A 19,950-nucleotide genomic window follows, 5' to 3' on the forward strand; every position below is an offset into this window, starting at 1 on the left:
GACCAGAAACAAAAATTTTCTTCAGTTCTGTGGTTTAGAATAAGATAGAAAATGGTTTTTGCTAAAGCTTTCTGCTTCCATTAGTCCTTTCCACTTGTACAGTGCAGTGAAAGGTATGTGCCCTTAGTCATCAGGAAATGAGTAGCATTAAGCCAGCAGCATGTAAACAGACGGTTGGCATGCCAGGTGAAGCCACTGTCCAGAATTCCAGCTACAGAGCCCTGACCTACATGTGCAGTTACCCAAATACATCTTCAGCTAGCACACAGCAGGGACGATCTGAATATGAACGGGTTTAAATTCCAAGCCTGTAATCACCTTCCAGAAGGCAAAGAATCAAGACGTGTTTCTGGCGAAAGCTCAGATGGGACAAGTAGAGGGAGAGGAAAGGAGAATAATGGCCAAAGGCTGGGAGGGAAGGTGTGAGGAATAGCCGGTTTTCGGGTAAAGGCGGAAGGTACCAAAGGTCCTCTCTATGTAGTGTCTGGTCTAAAGCACACAGCCTTCCATTGGTAGAGTTCGTGTTCCAACTCTCCCGTCTTTGAATCTGGGTTGAAGTGCTTGTGTCCTTTGAAAGTGGAGCTTCGCACTGTCCTGGCATGCAGCACAGCTGGCTCCTCTGAGGATGCCTCTTGTGGTACCCTGGCTTGTGGGGCACGGCCAGGTGCTTGTTGTGGGCTGGGTGGGACAGAGAAGCCCTGTCTGTACTGGAGTGTCTTGATATGTAGTACTTCCCCCCCCCCCTTTGGCTGTTATGACACAGGATGATGTCCCAGGAGGATGGTTTTATGGTACTGGAGCATTTCAGAGTGCTTTCCTACCTAATAATTTGGGTTACCTTTACAGTCTTCTTAGAGTGGCAGAATGCTGTTTTAGTGAGAAAATCAAAGAAACCATTATGGTTTGTTTGCCTAGAGGTCATCACTAATGTGGGATGATCAGATTCCAAAGCAAGCCCCGCATTCTCTGCTGTCCTTGTTCTTTCACTAGGGAAGGCCGCGTAAATGTCGTGGATGTCTGCTCCCAAGGTGTGTGTGTGCGCACGTGCACGCGTGCATGCGCACACTGTAGCGCTGGGGCATTAGAAAGTGCTTATTGTTGATGGGGTATGCTTTTCCTTTCAGGTGGCCCACCAGCACGAATGAGAAACCAGAAACTGATAACTGGGATGCATGGGCAGCCCAGCCTTCTCTTACTGTGCCCAGCGCCGGCCAGTTAAGGCAGAGATCAGCCTTTACCCCAGCCACGGCCACCGGCTCCTCCCCATCTCCTGTGCTGGGCCAGGTAGGGGCAGTGAGCGAGTGTGTGAGGACTCATCTGTAGTGATCACACCAGGTGCAGGAGATGTTTACTGCTGATTCCGTTTGAAAGTAGTCTTAATGCGGAGGGGTTGGCTGGCTGGGACTTGAGTTGATGTCAGACGGTATCAACAGAAATTAAACTTCTCTCCGGGTCCATCAAGGAGCTTCACTGAGCAAGTGGATTTGAGCCACATCTTAGTCTTGAAAATAATAACTGAAGGCAGCTGGCACATCAAAGAGGCGACTATGGGGAGAAGCTTTAGGGCAGAAAATCAGGGTATGTATAAGGAAAATCCTAGGCCAGTTCATTTGCTGCACCGTTGGGTATTTGCTGGAAAAGGAAGATTTATTACAGGCAGTGATAGGCTCTGAAAGCCCTGCCAGGAACAGTAATTTCTAAAAGCATAGAGATGGTTTTGTGACCATTTCTCTTCTGCTTAATGTAATAGTGACAAAGGAATAGAATTAAGGGAATAAAATTAATCAAACCAAACAGCAGATGTCTGCCTGGGAGACCCCAAGACACAGTTCCTGCTCTTAAAATGCCCAACTGGCAATACACACCAGGCAAGTTATGGGGAGGCAATATGCCAGGAAGACAGAGGCCCAGGGGCAGCAAAGCCTGCTAGGGCCTCTCAAATAAAAATGAGGTGATCCTGGACTCCTCTGAGTTCTGTCATCAAGTGGGGAGGGCCCCCTAGAAACAGCGAAGCAGAACATGTGAGGCTGAGCACCACAAGGACATGGGAGTCGACAGACAAGGAAAGACCCAGGGATTGAGAGCATCCACCAGAAATAATTGATCTGAAGCTGATGGTAGCAGCAGGACTCCAGGTAGACCTGTCTTGTAGGTGGTGGAACCATGGATATGGAGGAGGAAGAAAGATGGGAGTTACTCCTTAGAGAACAGTCAGACCCAAGGAAATGTGTAAGGCCATAAAAGGAAAGTAAATGTGGGGAGAAAATAGCTTCCCGGGAGCCTGCCTGTTGTGGGACAGCAAGCAGAGGTGGGACCAATCAGCTCTTTTTGCGTCTCCCCTCTGCCCCAGCACTTAGAACTTGTCCTGTGCTCAGTAATGGCACTCAGTGGCCTAGGAGAGGGTTATTTGCAGAGCTTAGGTAAAGGTGGGACATTCATTTATTAAGGGTCGTGATTCTGGCAAAGAGACCATTCTGTGGCAAGTAGAATGTCTTAGTGACCTGAGACAGATTGCGATGCGGTGAGAGGGACTGAGCCATGAGCAACTGGGTGGTTTGTAAAGAGCAGACAAGGTGAGTGGAATTGAAGACTTTGGAGAGCATACACCATGTCTCCAGGGGAGAAGGGTGTTGAAAATCAAGTGCCAGGGTGGTCACAGCATTTGCTGTATAGGAAAGAGGCCCAGGATTCATGATCTGGGTGAGGAAGGTTGGAGGTAGTGGAGAAAGAAGTTAAGGTTGGCTGCATGGCCTTGGTCTGGGTTGGTGCCCTGAGGCCCTGTGGAGCAGAGAAGTTTAGGTGTAGGCAAATTAGGGATTGGTGTGGTAGGGGAGGATAAATAAATGCCTGCATGAATGGAACTAGACTTGGCTTTTTCTTAAGTACTGCGCAGCCTGAGATGCTAGGGTTCGCAAGCATGCAGCCAGAACATGCATAGATCCTACCGAAGATTCTTAACCTTCAGAAGAAAGTTCGATTTCTTCTATAGACGTGGAAACTGAGGCATGCAGAGAGATCGAGCAGCAGAACGTCATGGAATTAGTAAGTGGTAGACGTGGGGTTCAACTCCAGGCCCATCCAGGTCCAGAAGTCAGGCACAGGGCAGGGCTCCCGAGGAACTGCTTCCTGTCCATGAAGTGGCGAGAGAGTTAGGCAAGGACAGGTCAGCGGCCATGGGACACCAGGGGTCAGGGGAAGGTCAAGAATCTGTGATGGTAGGGTGTTTAGGAGCCAGAGAAACCTCCCCAGTTCTCAAGGCTGATCTGGAAGGAAATGGGATGTTCTGGGTTTAGGTGGTAACTCACAGAGAGCAGTGTGTAGAGATCACTAACTACTAGCCTGGCTGAGAGGCCATTTGATCGTCTGTAAATTCCCTATTTGACACAAGCACATCGTAGTGCAAAAATTAAAATAGCTCCCAAAGGCAAGAGCACAGTGGCTCAGAACTGTCTTTGGGCATTAACTTTTGTTACTGTCCATTTACATGGAGATTTTAAAGTTGACATTGTTTGTTTATTAGTGTTTCCTTTTTACGGTTTTGTGGTGACTTAAAAAAAAAAAAATAAGTAAAAGGTGCCATACCCAACCTTCCTAGCTTCACCTCCAGCTCCACCTCTCTGTGAGCCAAGGCTGCACCCCGCCCCCCCACCCCAGATTCTGCTTCTCCTCCTGGACCCTTTGCAGGGTGTGCCGCCCCGCCTCAAGACCCTTGCCTGTGTGTGCCTGTAGCGTGGGGTGCCCATCCTGTGTGGCCCTGGCTACCACAGTCCCTTGTTGTCCTTCACAGCTCGGCTCAGATGCGTCCTCAGTGAAGGGGCTCCTGGTGCCCCGCAGGGCTCTTCTTGCTGTCTCTCTGACCCTGTCGTGACCAGCGAGAACATCTGTGCAGTGGCTCCAGCAGGCAGCATGCTTTGCTGTGTAGATTCCTGCTTTTCCCATTAGCTGTCGGCTCCTTGCTGCTCTTCTCAGACTGTCCACTCGCACGGTGCTTTATGGCTATAAAGTGCTGTCCCTTCACCTAACTGGAGGAGGCAGAGAGGGCATTTTATTCATCTTTGTAATCCCACAGTACCTTGTGTCGTGAATAGATAATAAATGGTTATTACAGTGCTTTATTTTATCTGAACCCTTTTACTCTAAGAAGTAACTAAAACAAACACAGTGCAGTATATGGCCCATTTCCTTGTGTCCACTCAAAATAAAACATCAGTTAAATCTCATAAAACTCTCTGGCCCAGTGTTAATCCTCCACTAAAAATCCTAGTCAGGTTGTTTGAGAATGAAAACGTCATCAGAGTATAAAAGGCGTTCAGCCAGTTTTGTGTAAGACTGACCTCCCGGCCTGCTTCATAGAGGGAATGAGATGGTCTGGTGGTGGCTCTGAGGATGGTTGGCAGGTTTGTGTCTCCACTCTGGACGCATGAGCAGTAGCTGAGAAGCAGTGCGAGAGACGTTTGCACGCACGCCGCTGCACGTCCGCCCTCGCCGGTGACAAACAGCAATGTAATGAGAGGTCCTCTATGTTATTCCACCCAAGGGAGAAAAGGTGGAGGGGCTACAAGCTCAAGCCCTGTATCCCTGGAGAGCCAAAAAAGACAACCACTTAAATTTTAACAAAAATGATGTCATCACCGTTTTGGAGCAGCAAGACATGTGGTGGTTTGGAGAAGTTCAAGGTCAGAAGGGTTGGTTTCCCAAGTCTTACGTGAAACTCATTTCAGGGCCCGTGAGGAAATCTACAAGGTATTTTTATTTATCTGCTTGTATTTGATGAAAATAATATAGACATTAAATTATTGTTTGCACTCATTAAGATTCACAAATGGACATTGTAGGATGATTTTGTCTTCTGAGTCTTTGACCTGCAAAAGGTCAAGTGTATGAAGTACAGAAAAAGAAGTCTGTTGTAGACAAGTAGTCGTTCTTCCAGGCTTTTGTTGGTATTTAAGGAAGAACTCTTACTCTGAAACCTGGAACATCCCTGCATTGGTTGGAGATTATAATGCTCTATGTGTGGTACCAGTACTTTAGCAAATACATGCAACTACTTAAAAGTAATTGAAAGAATAAGACTTTTTTTTTATTATGGTCTCTATCTCAACCATATAGATATTGAAAACAAATTATGAACTTTAAGAAGATAAGACTAAGCAGAAATATTACATGAGCATTATCTCTCAGTCAAGTGCTTTGTGGGTTTTTTGTTGTTGTTTTGTCTTGTCTTGGTTTGGGGTTTTGTTGTTTTGTTTTGTTTTTCAAGGTAGAGTGTTGCTCTAGCCCAGGCTGAGCGGGTATTCGCTATGCAGTCTCAGGGTGGACTCGAACTCCCAGTGATCTTCCTACCTCTGCCTCTCAAGTACTGGGATTAAAGATGTGTACCACCACGCCCAGCTTCAGTCAGTGCTTTGAAATGGGCCAACATGTAGGCTGTATGTCCAGATAGCAAAGTGTTGTAAATGTGAACAGTCATGCTTCTGTTGTAGTGCCAAAAATGTGTTTTTAACCTAGCTCAGGATGACCAGAAGCTGTGAACTGTTCAATTTTGAAAGAGAAAAATCAGTGTTAATTGTATTTTTTTTCCTTTTCAAAAAAAAAAAAAAGAAAAATCTTTTCTTCCCTTCTTACAGTATCGATGCTGGTTCTTCAGAAAGTCCGGCTAGTCTAAAGAGAGTGGCTTCCCCAGCAACCAAGCCAGCTGTTCTGGGAGAAGGTGAGGACCTGAATTGTGTTAACCTCTTTAGGAGAGTCGAAAACACTGTTCAGAACAGATAGTAAATGTACTTTTTAAATTGGCTACAGTAGTATATGACCAATCTGCTAAACTCTAAGGTGAAATGAAGGTTGAGCTCTTACAGAATAGTTTCAAACTACCGTCAGACATACTGATCATCAGACTGAATTTCTGCCTGTATCTGATCATGAAAGCAGCCATTGCATTCTCTTAAGGATCAAATTCTGACCATCTATAGCTAAGACATGGCCACTTCCTGCCTCCCCAAACAGAGTGTGGATATAAGGGTGACACTGGAAAGCTAACCACGCTAGTCAGAGCTCTCTGAGCGCTGTCAGTGTTGTGGGCACACGTCACCTGAGGCAGAGGTTCACTCACCTGTGCACTGTGCGCATAACCAAACCAGAGTATTTATACCCGAAACATTCGTTTTTAGTATTTATGCACAATAGTTAACTGCTTTTTTTCTTCTCTGTTTCGTGACATAGTCTTAGGTATTATATAAGTGCCAGTCTATAGAAGGAAGTATTATTTTGTTTTATAAAAAATGAAGAAAACCTATCTATTTAGGCTTTAAAAGTAAAAAGCTTGCCTTTTCCACACTTAGTGAAGTCTTAACCACAATACTTATTGAAGATGCCACCTGAGTTCAGTATCAATTTAGGAGTCCAAGCAGGTTTAATAGTTACAGAAAATTTGTATGGTAATTTTTTATGGGTTTCTGTAATAAATTATGTGTTTGGTTTGCTCAGATCATTCCTTAGAAACATTGCCTAATAGAAACTAGAATTCTTAAAATGATTGCTCCAATGGAGACAAAGTGGGTCAGACTCAAAACAACAGTATTTCTTTTCCACAAAGAATTTTTCATGTTAATTGCTTTTAGTTTACAACAGAGCTATCAGTTTTATAACTACTGAGAAATCTAGCCTTGTTTCCCATCTGATTTGTTCTCATTTTGTGAACAGTGGCTCGCCCCCATTCACTTTACATGCACCCATTGTCACAGCGATTGGCTCTTCCCAACAGGGCGGGCTTTTGCCATCTCCCAAAACAATAACAAAATCTGAAGTGTGTTTTCTGTTTCTAATCAGGTCTCGCTGGAGGGCTGGATTGCCTACCTTGACTCTCATAGTAATCCTGGTTTTAGTCATGTCTTAGCTTCCTTATCTGTGAAGTGGGCATAACTAGCCCTTGAATGAGGCAATTATTGCAAGGATTATGAGACTAAATGTATAAAACTTTTAGAAGAAAAATTAGCAAATGTCTGCTCCTTTACTTTCTTTTGGCTTCACTTCTAGGCTTGTGGCCTAGCCCTTTACAACATGAACATTCTCAGGCAGCTCTGTGGAAAAGCCTTCCCTTGTTTGAATGATGAACAGAGGCCTCAACACTTGAACCTTCATAAATAGGTCATGGGTGAACCACACTTACAGAATAGAGACAGATCCTGGGCTGGAGAGATGGCCTAGTGGTTAAGGCACTTGCCTGTGATGCCTAACGACCCAGGTTCGATTCTCCAGGTCCCATGTTAGCCAGATGCACATCGTGGCACATGCATCTGGAGTTTGTCTAAAGTGGCTACAGGCCCTGACACACCCATTCTCTCTCTCTCTCCCTCTGTCCCTCTGTATCTAATAAATAAATAAATAAAACGATAAAATACAGACAGATCCTAGTGTTAGATGAAAGTCAACTGTGAGATGAATTGGACATCTGAAGTACCTAGAAAGATTTCTGACATTGTGGGAAGAGAGTTTATAGGAGAATATTAGCATTAGAACTTCTGAGGAAAGATGTCAACAAATGAATGAGGCTGTATTTTAAACGGAAAACCAGATAACATAGATCATTCATTTGGGAAGCTCTCAAAATAGTGTCTTGGGACTGGCCTGTGCCCTCTGCTAAATGTCTCCTGAAAGGGAGCAACTGCCAGAGTCCCCTGACAGCCCTCATCAAGTCTGTAGGATCTGAGGTCATCCTGGAGCCTTGTCTGGGCAGCACAGGGCATATGACACTCACAGTCTCTCTGGGCTCTTTGTACTTTGAACATCTCGTAGGTTGGACTTCACAGTTTTAAGCCATGTTAAAGTGACTTTTACATTGAGGAATCACCGGGAACAGTAGGGAATGCCCAGTGTCCCATCCAAACATGGCCAAGTGGGAACTAAACAGAAGTAAAAGGAACAAGATGGCAAATGAAGTCCAGAACATTGAGAAATGAAACAAGGATGTCAGTGAACGAGGGTGCCCTTAATAAGGCCCCCACTTTGATTTCCCTGTGTGGGATGTGATCTTGCTCATTCTGACTGTGGAGGTCCACATAAAGAGAGGGCTTTGCATCGGCTGTGGAGCTCCCCTCGCAGTCACCACTGGCTCCAGCACAAGTAAAGGTCCTGCCGCACTGAAGGAGACTCCTCATGGACTCTCGGGGCTGGTCACTTAGCATAGGCACACGACTTCTGAGGCTTTCGTTCAGTTTGCTTTAGGACCTTCTAAAAAGGCCCTTACACTTGGCCAGTGGAGGCCTCTGGACAAAAGTTCTGCCTGTAAGTCACCATTACACTCTGCACTACAGAAGCATCATTTGAAATTCTAGAGAGAACAGTGAATTACTATCATAAAATGAGCTTTTCCAGGTAAATAATGACTTTCTATAACTTAGATATACCAGGATCTAATATGGAATAGAGAAAAAGTCAAAATAAGAAATAATACGTGCCTCTTTCTGTCAATCTTTTCTGCTGTACTTAGAGTAATGCCAAGGATTTATGCCCGGTGATCTGAAAGTATAACTTCATTCTAAGCCTTAGTAGAAACAGTTAAAAGCAAAGAGTTCTACTTACAGTTAAAATTTCCTTCCAAATTGATGTTCTTAAGTCAAGATAGAATGGCTCTTACTCCTTGAGACTAAATTACATGAAAAATAAATTACAATAAACTTGTTGAAAGGGTTTGATTATTATCTGGAGTTAAGTAGATATTACTTTAATCGCCGATCAACTATAACTGTTTTTTACAACCTGAGTGACAAGCAAAGTCCCAGTTTTAACCAAATAATACTTTCTTTTGAATTTTGTTTCTAAACAGCTTTCTGCCTATCTATATATGGCACAAAATGGATTGTTTATTCCGCTGCTTAAATAATGAAAGTGTGTCGTTTAATTTATGTTAATTATATTGTTTACCTAAAAGTCTTCAAAGTTGTGCTCTGGTCTCCTCAAAACGGAAGTGCTAGATGTTGGACATCCACTGATATCCTGTGTGTGAGCATACCCTGCCCTGTGTATTGCATGAAGCAGGGACTCACTCAAGCATTCTAGCTAACAACCAAGGTGGAAACGTTTTCATCGGAAGAGATCACAGACCACCATTGGTGTTCAAGGTCGGGAGACATGCAGTACACTTGTGATTTGGTTGCCGAGGCTGGAACTCCGTAGCTGTTGTCTCCCGCATCTACTGAATTGGTGTGTGTGGTGAGAAGTGTGGAGCCCAGGGTTGTGCAGCTCCATGTTTTATCTGTGACGAGTCTTTCTCTTGAATGGACCTTGCGCTAACTTCCTGATTCATGAACTTGCTTTTGCAAAGCTGTTTGGGATTTCTCTGAACAATCAAGCTCTCTCCGTATCTCAATATTTCTCCCACCAGAGTTCATTGCCATGTACACTTACGAGAGTTCTGAGCAAGGAGACTTAACCTTTCAGCAAGGGGATGTGATTCTGGTTACCAAGAAAGATGGTGACTGGTGGACAGGAACAGTGGGAGACAAGTCCGGAGTCTTCCCTTCTAACTATGTGAGGCTTAAAGACTCAGAGGTAAACCCACGTGAACTGTTCCCTCTCCTTTCCTGTGCGGTGGTTCTCTTGGCGGGGAGTCATGCTGTAGGATGGTGGAGCGACGCTGGGTTCTGTGGAGTTCAGAGAGGTGACCTGCCTCTGTCTGACCTTTGCATTTGATGCTGAGGGACAGTGCCCCCTTCCTACACGCAGAACCCCCGGCTGAGCTGGCCTCATCTTCTGAGTTCTGTTGTTGACTGTCAATCTCTAGTCCCATATGTAACCAGCTTTTGTCTTTTGATTTTGAGCAAACTTCTTGATTAGTTCTTCATTGGTTTATAGATGCCCACAACAATATTTTGCCCAAGCAAGCAAAGTTGTTCTTGTGATGCCAACCCACATATATTGTCAGTAGAAAGTTTCTTAAATCTTTTTTTTTTTTTTTTTTTTGGTCAATGCAGTAGAAAGGCATACCTTCTCAAAGGTTTGTGTGCTCTGGGGATGTTACTGTCCTTACAAGCTGGAAATGGCTCCTTAAGTTTCTGATTGCATAAAATGTGCTCTTGGGTAGCATGGATAAAATGAAATGGTTGAGTTTAGGGGATGAGTAGATTTTATAGTGTTAATAGAGTTTCAGGGTACATATGTAATCACTTAACACACTCATATAAGCAAATCAACAGGATTGGGCTTTTACATAAAAGCCCACAGTCAAAGCACTATTTTCTCTCTCCTCATGCCTCCTAGGCACAGAGAGAAAAGACTGGCAGAGAACCTGTGGAACTGTGTTCTCGGGAAGGAGTGAGTGGACCAGGCCCTCCCCCATGTCAGTGCAGGCCGAGGTGTCCTCTGTACGCCCTGTACTCCAGGAGCTGTGGGGCTGAGGCTGAGCCTGCTGACTTATAACAGTAGTTTTACCATTGACCTCACCCCAGGAATGATTTTATATGCTTTTTTTTTTTTTTTAATTTTTTGAGTTGGTATCACTATTGTTTTTCTTGCTGTAGTCTTGAGAGCAGCTTGCTAAAATGCTCTTGGATGTTTGAGTCAGTCTACCCGCCCTTGCAAAGTTTGGCAGAAGGAAGCCTGGATAAAAATAATTTTCCTTTGTAAGACAGCTAGCTTTCTGAACTTCATAGACCTGGAAAGGGAACATGAAACTCTGCTTCAGGCCAGCAAATTGGCTGTAGTGAAGCTTAAATAGTTGGTATTTCATGGGTGGGGAAAGGCAGGAGAGAATTTAATCTCTGCCATTTATGCATGAAATCTTATAAAGTGAGATTACCTTTTAGAACAGATAAAATACAAAAGCCTTTGGGTTTGTATTGAAATTTATTTCTACTTTGTTAAATTTATTGAAACTTTACCTGTTTGTAAGTTGACTGAAAATAAAAACACTATTACTTGAATTATACTTATATAAATTTCAGTTTTCTTTCTAAAAAAATTTGAGGTCAGTAAATAAAGTGTGTGCGTGTGTATATATATATATATACATATATATATATATACACACACACACGCGCGCACACACACACACATATATGGACTTTTTAAGGTTAAGTTGAGCTATTTAAGGCCATATTCTTTTGTCATAGGCAACAGAATTACTACCAGTACTTAAGGTTTTTAATCAAACATGTACATTTTGTTCAAAATGACAAAACAAAACTGGAGCCAGACATGGTAGTACACACCTTTAGTCCCTGCACTTGGGAGGCAGAGGTAGGAGGATCGCCATGAGTTCAAGGCCACTCAGATATAGTGAATTCCAGATCACTCTGAGCTAGAGTGAGACCCTACCTCGAAAAACAAAACAAAACAAACAAACAAAACACCCTAAAGATAGTGAATTCGGTGTAGGAGGAAAGTGTCCCACCAGACTTTAAAACTCAAGACTCTGCCTCAGATAACAGGCTGGGCTTGTGGGCACGGGGAGGTGGTGTTCTTCCTGCCCCCCTTCTTTGGGGCACAGCCAGTGGAGAGCATCTGGCCTTCTGAGTGCGTCCCAGCTCACGAGCTGGTCACTCTGCCTTCAAGGGAGCTTGTTTGGAGCTACCTGAACTCTGTGGTTGGCCATCAGCAATGGATTTCTTCTTTTTATGGAATATGAGGAATATTTTGTAAGTCTGTGCGAGGCAAGGAACTAGAATCTTCATTTGTATTCCTTTATATGCTACACAGGCTATAAAATAAGCAAGAAAGATCTGTTATATAATCATGTTCATTAATTAAAACATAATTAGAGTAAAACTTTTATCAGAACGTTTCCTGCTAAGTGGTTATTAAATTTCAATAACAAGAATATGGGAGTAATGATTAGCTATGTTCCCAGTAGATAAGTTTTTTTTTTTCCTTACAGTAACTCTGATTTAATTTATTAAGCCTTTTGGTTTATTTTAATTTGAAATACTTAATTTACTGCAAAGTAGAGACTTAAGGGTCACATTCAATTCAGAATAAAGCACTCTGTCACACAGATTGCATTCTGGCCCCCATCCTGGCTCTCGTGGTCTCTGCTGGCTGACTTCGCTGGCTTAAAGTTCCATGAGCATCCACGAGAGGAATTCACCCGGAGCGTTTCTGGACCACTTAGTAGTTGGAAAGAAATATGGTCTGCTTCTATGGATTGAGCTTCCGGCATGGTGGGAGAAATGTCCGTGTTTAGACAGTGTGAAATTGGGTGGAAACACTGTGCGGGACAATGGCCCCTGCTTTGCATAATGGTGATGGAGAAGAGGGGAGGGAGGAGCCCATCGTGCCGGTGCTGGTTCAGTTCTGTAAAGAAAACTCTAGGACAAACGTAGTGAAATTCTAATCCTAGTCGGTGTGCTTTTACATGTGGAGTAGTTATTAATGAGCCCTGTGAAAGTAAAGCATGAGGTGATCGTGCTTAGGAGTCCTCCTGACACAGACCCGCACACTTTGCTGTCTTAAAGGAAAGAGGTCACAGTGCCTGCTTCACAGTACCTGTTTTGTCCCGTATTGTCCTGATAATCCACCCTCTGGTCCTGTGAGACTGTGCGACCCTGTTTCCCCAAAATGAAAAGCGAGATTCCCGGGCTCAAGTGGGTTTGCATCATTAATCATATTTAAAGTTGCATTATCAAAACTCTTCAGCATGCAAATGAGACCTTCTGCTCTGTTTTAAGGGTTCTGGAACTGCTGGGAAAACAGGGAGTTTAGGAAAAAAGCCTGGTAAGTTACAAGCCCTGATGCTTATGTTTCGATGCTATGAATATATTTGAAAATCGTTCCCAGTCTTTGCTGAAGTGGAGGCTTAGCAGCCCCTCCCAGAGTGCCTGGACAGATCCTTTCCTTGGCATCAGTTAAATACGTGCAGTTGTGAAGTGTGGCTGCTGCTCACGTGGGGAATGGAGTCAGACATTGTCTCGGGTCATGAAGAAAATAACCCGGGCAAGATGGTGGGAAGTTATCGTGCCTGAGTCATTAAGCAGCTCTGCCTGACAACCTGTGTTCTTCCTGACAACACCTGAAGCTCCATGACGCCCAGCAGAAGAGGTAGAGGTGCCACAGACATGGCCAGAGTATAGCTGACATTCATTTAGAATTGGGTAGTTTTCCTCAGGCATGCATTGAACTAAAAGTTTTGGTTTATTTAAGCAAAGTCACATGTTCTATAAATAGGGCATGGAAGGTACAGGAAGTAGGTGTGAAATAATATGGTTTCTGTGGCCCATCTTCCTGGCCTAGCTCATGCGTGCTGTTTTGTTATCCTGTCCCTAGGAAATTATAGGCTGGAGTGGTGTCGTATGTTTTACTGGTGCTCAGCTCCAAATGGACCCATGTGGCTGAGAAGTGGGGGCAGGGGAGAAGGTTGTTTAGGACTTCAATCACACCACATGGCCAAGCCTCTGCTGTTACTGGAAGTCTTCCACATACTCAGCATTTGTCATAGCAGGGGTCCAGATAGTTCATAAATGATACCCAGGTAGGCTTCACTTTCACCGAAACTAGCAAGCTGTTCGGGGACCGAGGAGGCCCAGAATATCGTGGCAGATCCTAGCTCATATGCCAGGGCCTTTGAGGAGCAGAAACAGCTGACAGATGCCAAATAGGACACTAATTGGGACAGTCTCCAAACCGAAAACTTGGAACCTAGAACTGGCATGTCACAAGAGAGCCTACATAGATTCCCAGCTCGGACTCTTAGTCAGAGGCAGGCTGTAAGTGGGCTCCAGACCTCCTTGCTTACAGCCTCTGAAGCACTGAGCCGCCAGGTCGGCCCCTCCCCATTGGTAGCTGACCTTGAATTACAGGACAAGGGTCTAGGGGAGGGGGCTTGCCAAAGTGCCAAAGCTTACTCCTGTCAGAGTGGGGCCTCTTCGTCTCCTTTCTCACCATCCTTCTCTCCTGCAGTACTTGTTTCTTCTTGGCTTCCTCTCTTTCTCAGGATCGTTGAGATGGGGAGCTAGTGTAAAGGAGTAAAGCAGTTTGTGTTGTAGCACTTCCAGAAGTTCAGGAAGTGGCCGCCTCCATGCCAGAGTGCTGTGAGGATCCAGTGCCAGTGGAAAGGGCGTTTCCGAGTCTGGTCTGTGGTCCTGCTAGGATTTTTCCCATGGGATTTTTTTTAACATTCAGGAAAAAGACAGATCTATTTATATTTTTATTCCTCTGTGCTAAATTTTGTTTTGCTTAAAATTCCCTTAACTTCAGGTTCCCCCTTTAAGTTGTTATAAAACAGGAGTAAACTCATAGTGCCATGATTCATACCAGAAATTCGAGGGTCACTCTCAGAATATGATCCATAAAGAACAGTCATGTTGGTAGGATGAATCCAAAGCCATGAAATAGAAATGATCTGCAGCCAGGCTCCCATTAGTTTCTGAGAAAACCTGAATTTCTTTTTCTGTTGCACTGGTTCCTTTATTCACTGAGCTGTCAGGGCAGAGGCCCAGTCTTTGGCATTAGGTGCTCACAGTAACTGTGGGAGGGCCTTGGACGGAAGGGGTGGGGAACAGGCAGAAAACGGGACTTGATGATGGGGAGTTGGTAACTTCTAAAGCAATGAGGAGATCCCACCAAAAACTAAGCTAAACAGACCAGCCAAGCCTTTCAGAGCTCTGGGGAGGAGCACAGGACAGTCTGGAGCTTCCCTCACTGAGTAGAAAGCCAGCTAAACATTCCCTTTTTGCTTTGTCCATTTGTGGTCCTAGGCCACAGCCATGTCTTCTTGAGAACCCCTTCTCATGCTAACGATACGCTGCAATGTTTGGTCTTGTTTTTCAGAAATCGCTCAGGTTATTGCCTCATACACTGCAACTGGTCCCGAGCAACTCACCCTGGCCCCAGGCCAGCTGATCTTGATCCGAAAAAAGAACCCAGGTGGATGGTGGGAAGGAGAGCTGCAAGTTAGTGTCTTTTTTGTTCATTTAAAAATTCTCTTTTAACATGCAAAACCTCAATAAGGCAGAATTTCATTGCACAGCGCTACCATGTTGCAATCTGTTCGGTTCCAAAGCTTCAGGCAGCCAGTAGCAAAATTCTAAGAGGCCGGACTTCGTCTGAAAATTCACTTAATTCAGTTGCTGAGTTCTGAGTGTGAGTGCACCACTAAGAATTCATAGGGTAAATTCTCTGCCTGCGTAAAGCCATTCTCACATATCATGGTATGATGTGCAGAAGTAGAGCTTTCATCAGTGTAGTTTTCAGATGTGCTACAGTGATGCAAATCTCACCTATTCTGTTTTTTCAACCATTCCACATGCCTCCTTTTCATCTTCTTGAGACAAAGATCTTACAGAAACTTTACTGTTACCTATCATGATGGTAAGTGTTAGAGTCACCATTGGATACAACATCTAGAGGGTAATATAAATTTATAAAAATAGAAAATGTGCCTTATCTTAAAGTGGCTCCTGTGGATTGCATGGTATTTACAAGGGGCACAGTAAGTACCGTTGTGAACCAGACACCACCTTAATAAGTGATGAAAATGGTTATTACCAGTGGGCACAAGTGGTCATGATATCCATTCAAACATGCCATAATGCATAGACTGCCATATTCTTGTGGCCAGAAATACATCAATTGAATCTAATCCTGAAGAACATTCAACTAAAAAAAGGACAAGGAGGGATTTTATTCTTCAATAATGTAAATTACTAGGGCTGCAGAGATAGCTTCGTGTTAAGTGCTTGCCTGTAAAGCCTAAGGGTCCAGGTTCAGTTCCCCATGGTAGCACATGTGTCTGGAGTTCATTTACAGTAGCTGGAGGCACACCCATTCTCCGATATATTCTCTTTTTCTCTCATAAACAAATAAATATTAAAACTTGAAAAATATTCATTACAACACCTATAAAAAGGAGATAGAAGTGATATTGGCAGTATCTGGTTCTGTGCTGGAATCTATATGAAAGACATTATCAGAATAATTGACACAAAAGTAGATTATAGATACTAACTTAGATAAAATTATTGTAGCAGTATTAACTTTTTTAAAATTTATTACAGTACTATGGTCCTATGGGAGACTATTCCTACTTTTAGTAAATACCCATTGATGTATGTGGGGTTGAAGAGCCATGAAATAAGCAACTTGTGATCAACTGGTTTCGAAAGAGAAAAGATGGAGAGGACATGGGGAAGGCAGGAGAGAGGAAGGATGGGCAAGTGATGAAGCCAACAGGGTAAAATGTTGGCAGTGAGTGAGTAAGGTTAAAATGATTTCTACGTGAAAAGCTTCTCAGAGCCACTTCTCTAGTCATTATGATGGCCCTTCAGAGCTCTGGTCCCATCTCTCAGGAGTCAGTCATGGCCCAAAATTACCTGAGAATAAAAGGCGCTTGAATATCCTCAGAGTTTGGACGCTTCGGGGGTCCTGAAACTAATTCCCCCTACACACACATACCCGAGGGGCCACTGTACACAATAGATAGGCCTGTTAACTCTGCCACAGAGCGCGACTCCCCTCCTGCGCCACAGCCTCCCCTCGGGGAAGGAGGGTGGCCTCCATGCTCACTGCATGGGCCGTCCTTAAGGGCTTGCCAAGCAGCCTTGTGTCCCGCTAGCTGTCTGGCTGTGAAGAAGGAGGGGCGTCGACGGTGTTCCTCCTTTAGAGTCTAGCATGTAGGGCCTGCTGCGCAGCACAGGAGGCCTCAACAAATAATTGCGGAACCTGCGGGCTGGTAGTTCGCAGAAGCCCCTCTGTGAGAACCCCAGTGTCCCTGTGGAAGGAACTGCTTATGGCTGCTTGTCACAGCAGCGGGTTCCCCGTGGACCTAAACAGGATAAGAGTGGGATAAGTCTGAGAGGGGGAAAGGTAGAAGGAAGAAGATGCTATGGGAAGAAAGGGGAAAACAGAGCAGCCCAAATAGGAGACCTTCCTCAGGAAGGAAGGAGCTTGCCGCGGGCGCTCCCCGCCACACGTGAGCCTCTGCCATGGTTCCGTCCAGTCAGTCCTGGTGAGAAGGGCGGGTCTGTGCTGAGGTGAGCGGGACAGTCAGTCAGGTCCTTTCTGAAGGAAAGAACTCTTGGCCAGAAGAAAAGACTGTCTGGAGCTGGCTGAGGGTGCACATTCTGCTGGGGGCCGGCTGGTGGGCAGCCAGAAGAACCCTGGCCACCAGTGCTGGCCCGCTGAGGAATCTGACCTTTCGAATCCTGACTTGTCTCTCTCTCGGCCCTACTTTCTTTTCTTTTTTCTTTTTGCCTTTCTTTTTTTTTTTTTTTTTTTTTTTTGTTGTTGTTGTTGTTGTTGTTTTTCAAGATAGGGTCTCACTCTAGTTCAGGCTGACCTGGAATTCACTATGTAGTCTCAGGGTGGCCTTGAACTCTTGGCAATCCCCCTGCTCTGTCTCCAGAGTACTGGGGGTGCCTCGCTCCTGCTCTGCTTTTGAATGTGTCCCTACCAGGCTATTCACGCCCTTGATCAATCTGCTCCCCTCCTGCTCAGAGCTCCTTGGCTCCTGTTGCCGCTCCTCCTCATTCCTGTGGGGCTCCCCACCATGCCCGCTTCCCTCTGTAGCAGCATGTCCACTGCACCCTCCTTTGACAATTTCTTTGAAACAACTGGCATCTCGCAGGCCTCACCACCTTGAGTCATGGCATTCTTCCCCACAGGCCTCTCTGATCCTTCAGGAGCGAGCCACATCCCACTTCCAGAGCTTTCTGGGACTGTGGGCACCTGAAGCACTGCTCCTTTCCTCTGAACTCCAGGACTGGTCTTGTGCCTGCACCAAGAGAGGTGCTTTGTTGGCTGACTTGGGTGTTTGCACATAGAAGTCCATGTGTATTTCTTATTTCTACACATAGCTGATCAGCCCCATAGCATTCCTGGCACATTGCTCAAAAGAGAGTATTGGGGCTGGAGAGATGGCTTAGCAATTAAGGAATTTTCCTGCAAAGCCTAAGGGCCCAGGTTTGATTCCCCAGTACCTACGTAAACCAGATGCACTAAGTGGCACATGCATCTGGAGTTCATTTGCAATGGCTAGAGGCCCTGGCACACCCATTCTCTCTTTCTCCCTCTGCCTTTTCCTCTCTAATAAATATAAATAAATAAATAAAATGTTACAAGCCTTTAAAAAAAGAGAGAGTGTGTGTTGAGTGGCTCTTGGAACCCACACTAAAGTAATTAGGGGGCTGGAGAGATGGCTTAGTGGTTAAGCGCTTGCCTGTGAAGCTTAAGGACCCTGGTTCGAGGCTCGATTCCCCAGGGCCCATGTTAGCCAGATGCACAAGGGGGCGCACGTGTCTGGAGTTTGTTTGCAGTGGCTGGAGGCCCTGGCGTGCCCATTCTCTCTCCCTCCCCCCCCCCCTCTCTCTGCCTCTTTCTCTTGTCTGTTGCTCTCAAATAAGTAAATAAAAATAAATGAAAAAAAAAAAAGAGTTTAAAGTAATCAGGTTGCTGTGACCAGGGTCCTGGCACTACAACTGGCATGAAGACCTGGTGAAATGTACCAAGAAGCTCTGTTTACAGATGGGTCAAAGTGGGGTCACTTTGAGCCATATGGCAGGGCACTGGATAGGTGTAAATGTAGGAACAGGTAAACAGATGCTTCAGTTATCAGGGGATTCACCGTGCAAATAAGCACGTTAGTCCTTGATCAAGGGCATGACCTAGCGCCCCACAAGGAGTGCAGTGGGAGCTGTGTTCTGCAAGCCCCCTGAGGGCTTCTCCTCCGCGAGCTGCCAGGGGAGGGTAGCAACATGGTGGCCGTGCTCTCTAACGTTAGCTCCTTGTTTGGGGGTTGATGTTATGGCTTAAATTAACAAAAGGGGGTTTTCAAATGTCTCCCTCTTGCTTCTGACCCCAAAGATAGCTGCCTTTATCAGAGGTTTGTTTCTAGAGGGGGTATGTGGGTGTATTGCATTCTTTTCTCCTGGCAATATGGAGAACAGTGGTCATAGCCCTTTTCCTGAGCCCACACTAGAATCTTTTTGTGGGATCATGTCATAATTGCAACCGTTGGCTCAGAAATTTTATCATGATCATCCCCTCCCTTCCCTGTCTTGGATCCTTTCTTATGACTCAGATACTCAGATGAATCTTGTATGGAATGAGAGTTCAATAAAGGAGGACGGAATGGCGATGAAAAATGTGGCTGCCACCACCGTGTGAAGCCTGGTAGCTTTGAGAAAGCATCAGGCATGTTCTAGGCTGCTCCATATAGTCTCATGTGCATCAAGTGCCCAGGCATGGCTGTGAACCTTAGCTTGCCATCCAGTAGTCTGGGGTCTTATGACTGCCATGTAGCTTTTCAAGCTCACTTTCTTCATTTCAAAATTGGGAACAAAACAGCACTATCCCTCTGGAACTGTTGTATGGATAGCAATACGTTAGGGGCTTAGCACTTGGTGAGGTATTGATACCAGAATCATTGTCATTCCCCAAACCCAGATGTGACGTTGACATTAACCATAACTAGCAGCAGAACGCTCACTAGTTTTCCACCATAGACAAGCCACAGAGTGTCCTGAGTTTGTGATCACACAACCCTGCCCTTGCAGAACATGCCAGGCTTTTCCTACTGGCTGACGGCTGCCCAGCTTTGAAAAGTGGCCGCAGTGCTTGATTTTTGTGTCGTCGTAATGCATGGTTTCTCCTGTTTTGTTCCATTCTATATGAACTTTGCATGGCTGCTGTACTGCAAAGTAGATTATATAATAAATTATGAACTTTAAGTTTGTTTATATCATTGTTTCCTTACTAGGCACGAGGAAAAAAGCGCCAGATAGGCTGGTTCCCAGCAAATTATGTGAAACTTCTAAGCCCTGGCACAAGCAAAATCACTCCAACAGAGCTACCCAAGTCAGCCGCAATACCAGCAGGTAAGGCGTTTGCAAGTCACTTTTCCTTCCTCCACTCCCTTTCTTGTCAAGCACCTCAGGCTGTTTTCACATGTGCTGTGAGCACATGGACTTGCTGGGCTGACACCCCACTGATGTGACGTGGAATATGCTTTTCAGGAGGGCTAGATTG

At 45.0% G+C, this 19,950-nt stretch overlaps 1 protein-coding gene across 9 annotated transcripts in view; it reads left to right on the forward strand.

Moving 5' to 3' along the window:
* Window positions 1–19,950, forward strand: part of Itsn1 (intersectin 1) — a 227,127-nt gene that overhangs the window by 150,026 nt on the left and 57,151 nt on the right. For 7 of the 9 annotated variants that reach the window (XM_004654454.2, XM_045150358.1, XM_045150363.1 and 4 more), the window contains 7 exons: window positions 1,125–1,284; window positions 4,538–4,743; window positions 5,628–5,710; window positions 9,380–9,546; window positions 12,660–12,705; window positions 14,758–14,879; window positions 19,682–19,799. In XM_004654454.2, coding sequence (XP_004654511.2) covers window positions 1,125–1,284; window positions 4,538–4,743; window positions 5,628–5,710; window positions 9,380–9,546; window positions 12,660–12,705; window positions 14,758–14,879; window positions 19,682–19,799 — 902 coding nt within the window. The remainder of the gene's footprint in view (window positions 1–1,124; window positions 1,285–4,537; window positions 4,744–5,627; window positions 5,711–9,379; window positions 9,547–12,659; window positions 12,706–14,757; window positions 14,880–19,681; window positions 19,800–19,950) is intronic. The other 2 variants (XM_045150359.1, XM_045150360.1) reach the window with 1 other exon arrangement.

Source organism: Jaculus jaculus, chromosome 5 (genome assembly GCF_020740685.1).
Source record: "Jaculus jaculus isolate mJacJac1 chromosome 5, mJacJac1.mat.Y.cur, whole genome shotgun sequence".
In the NCBI taxonomy this organism is placed as follows: Eukaryota; Metazoa; Chordata; class Mammalia; order Rodentia; family Dipodidae; genus Jaculus; species Jaculus jaculus.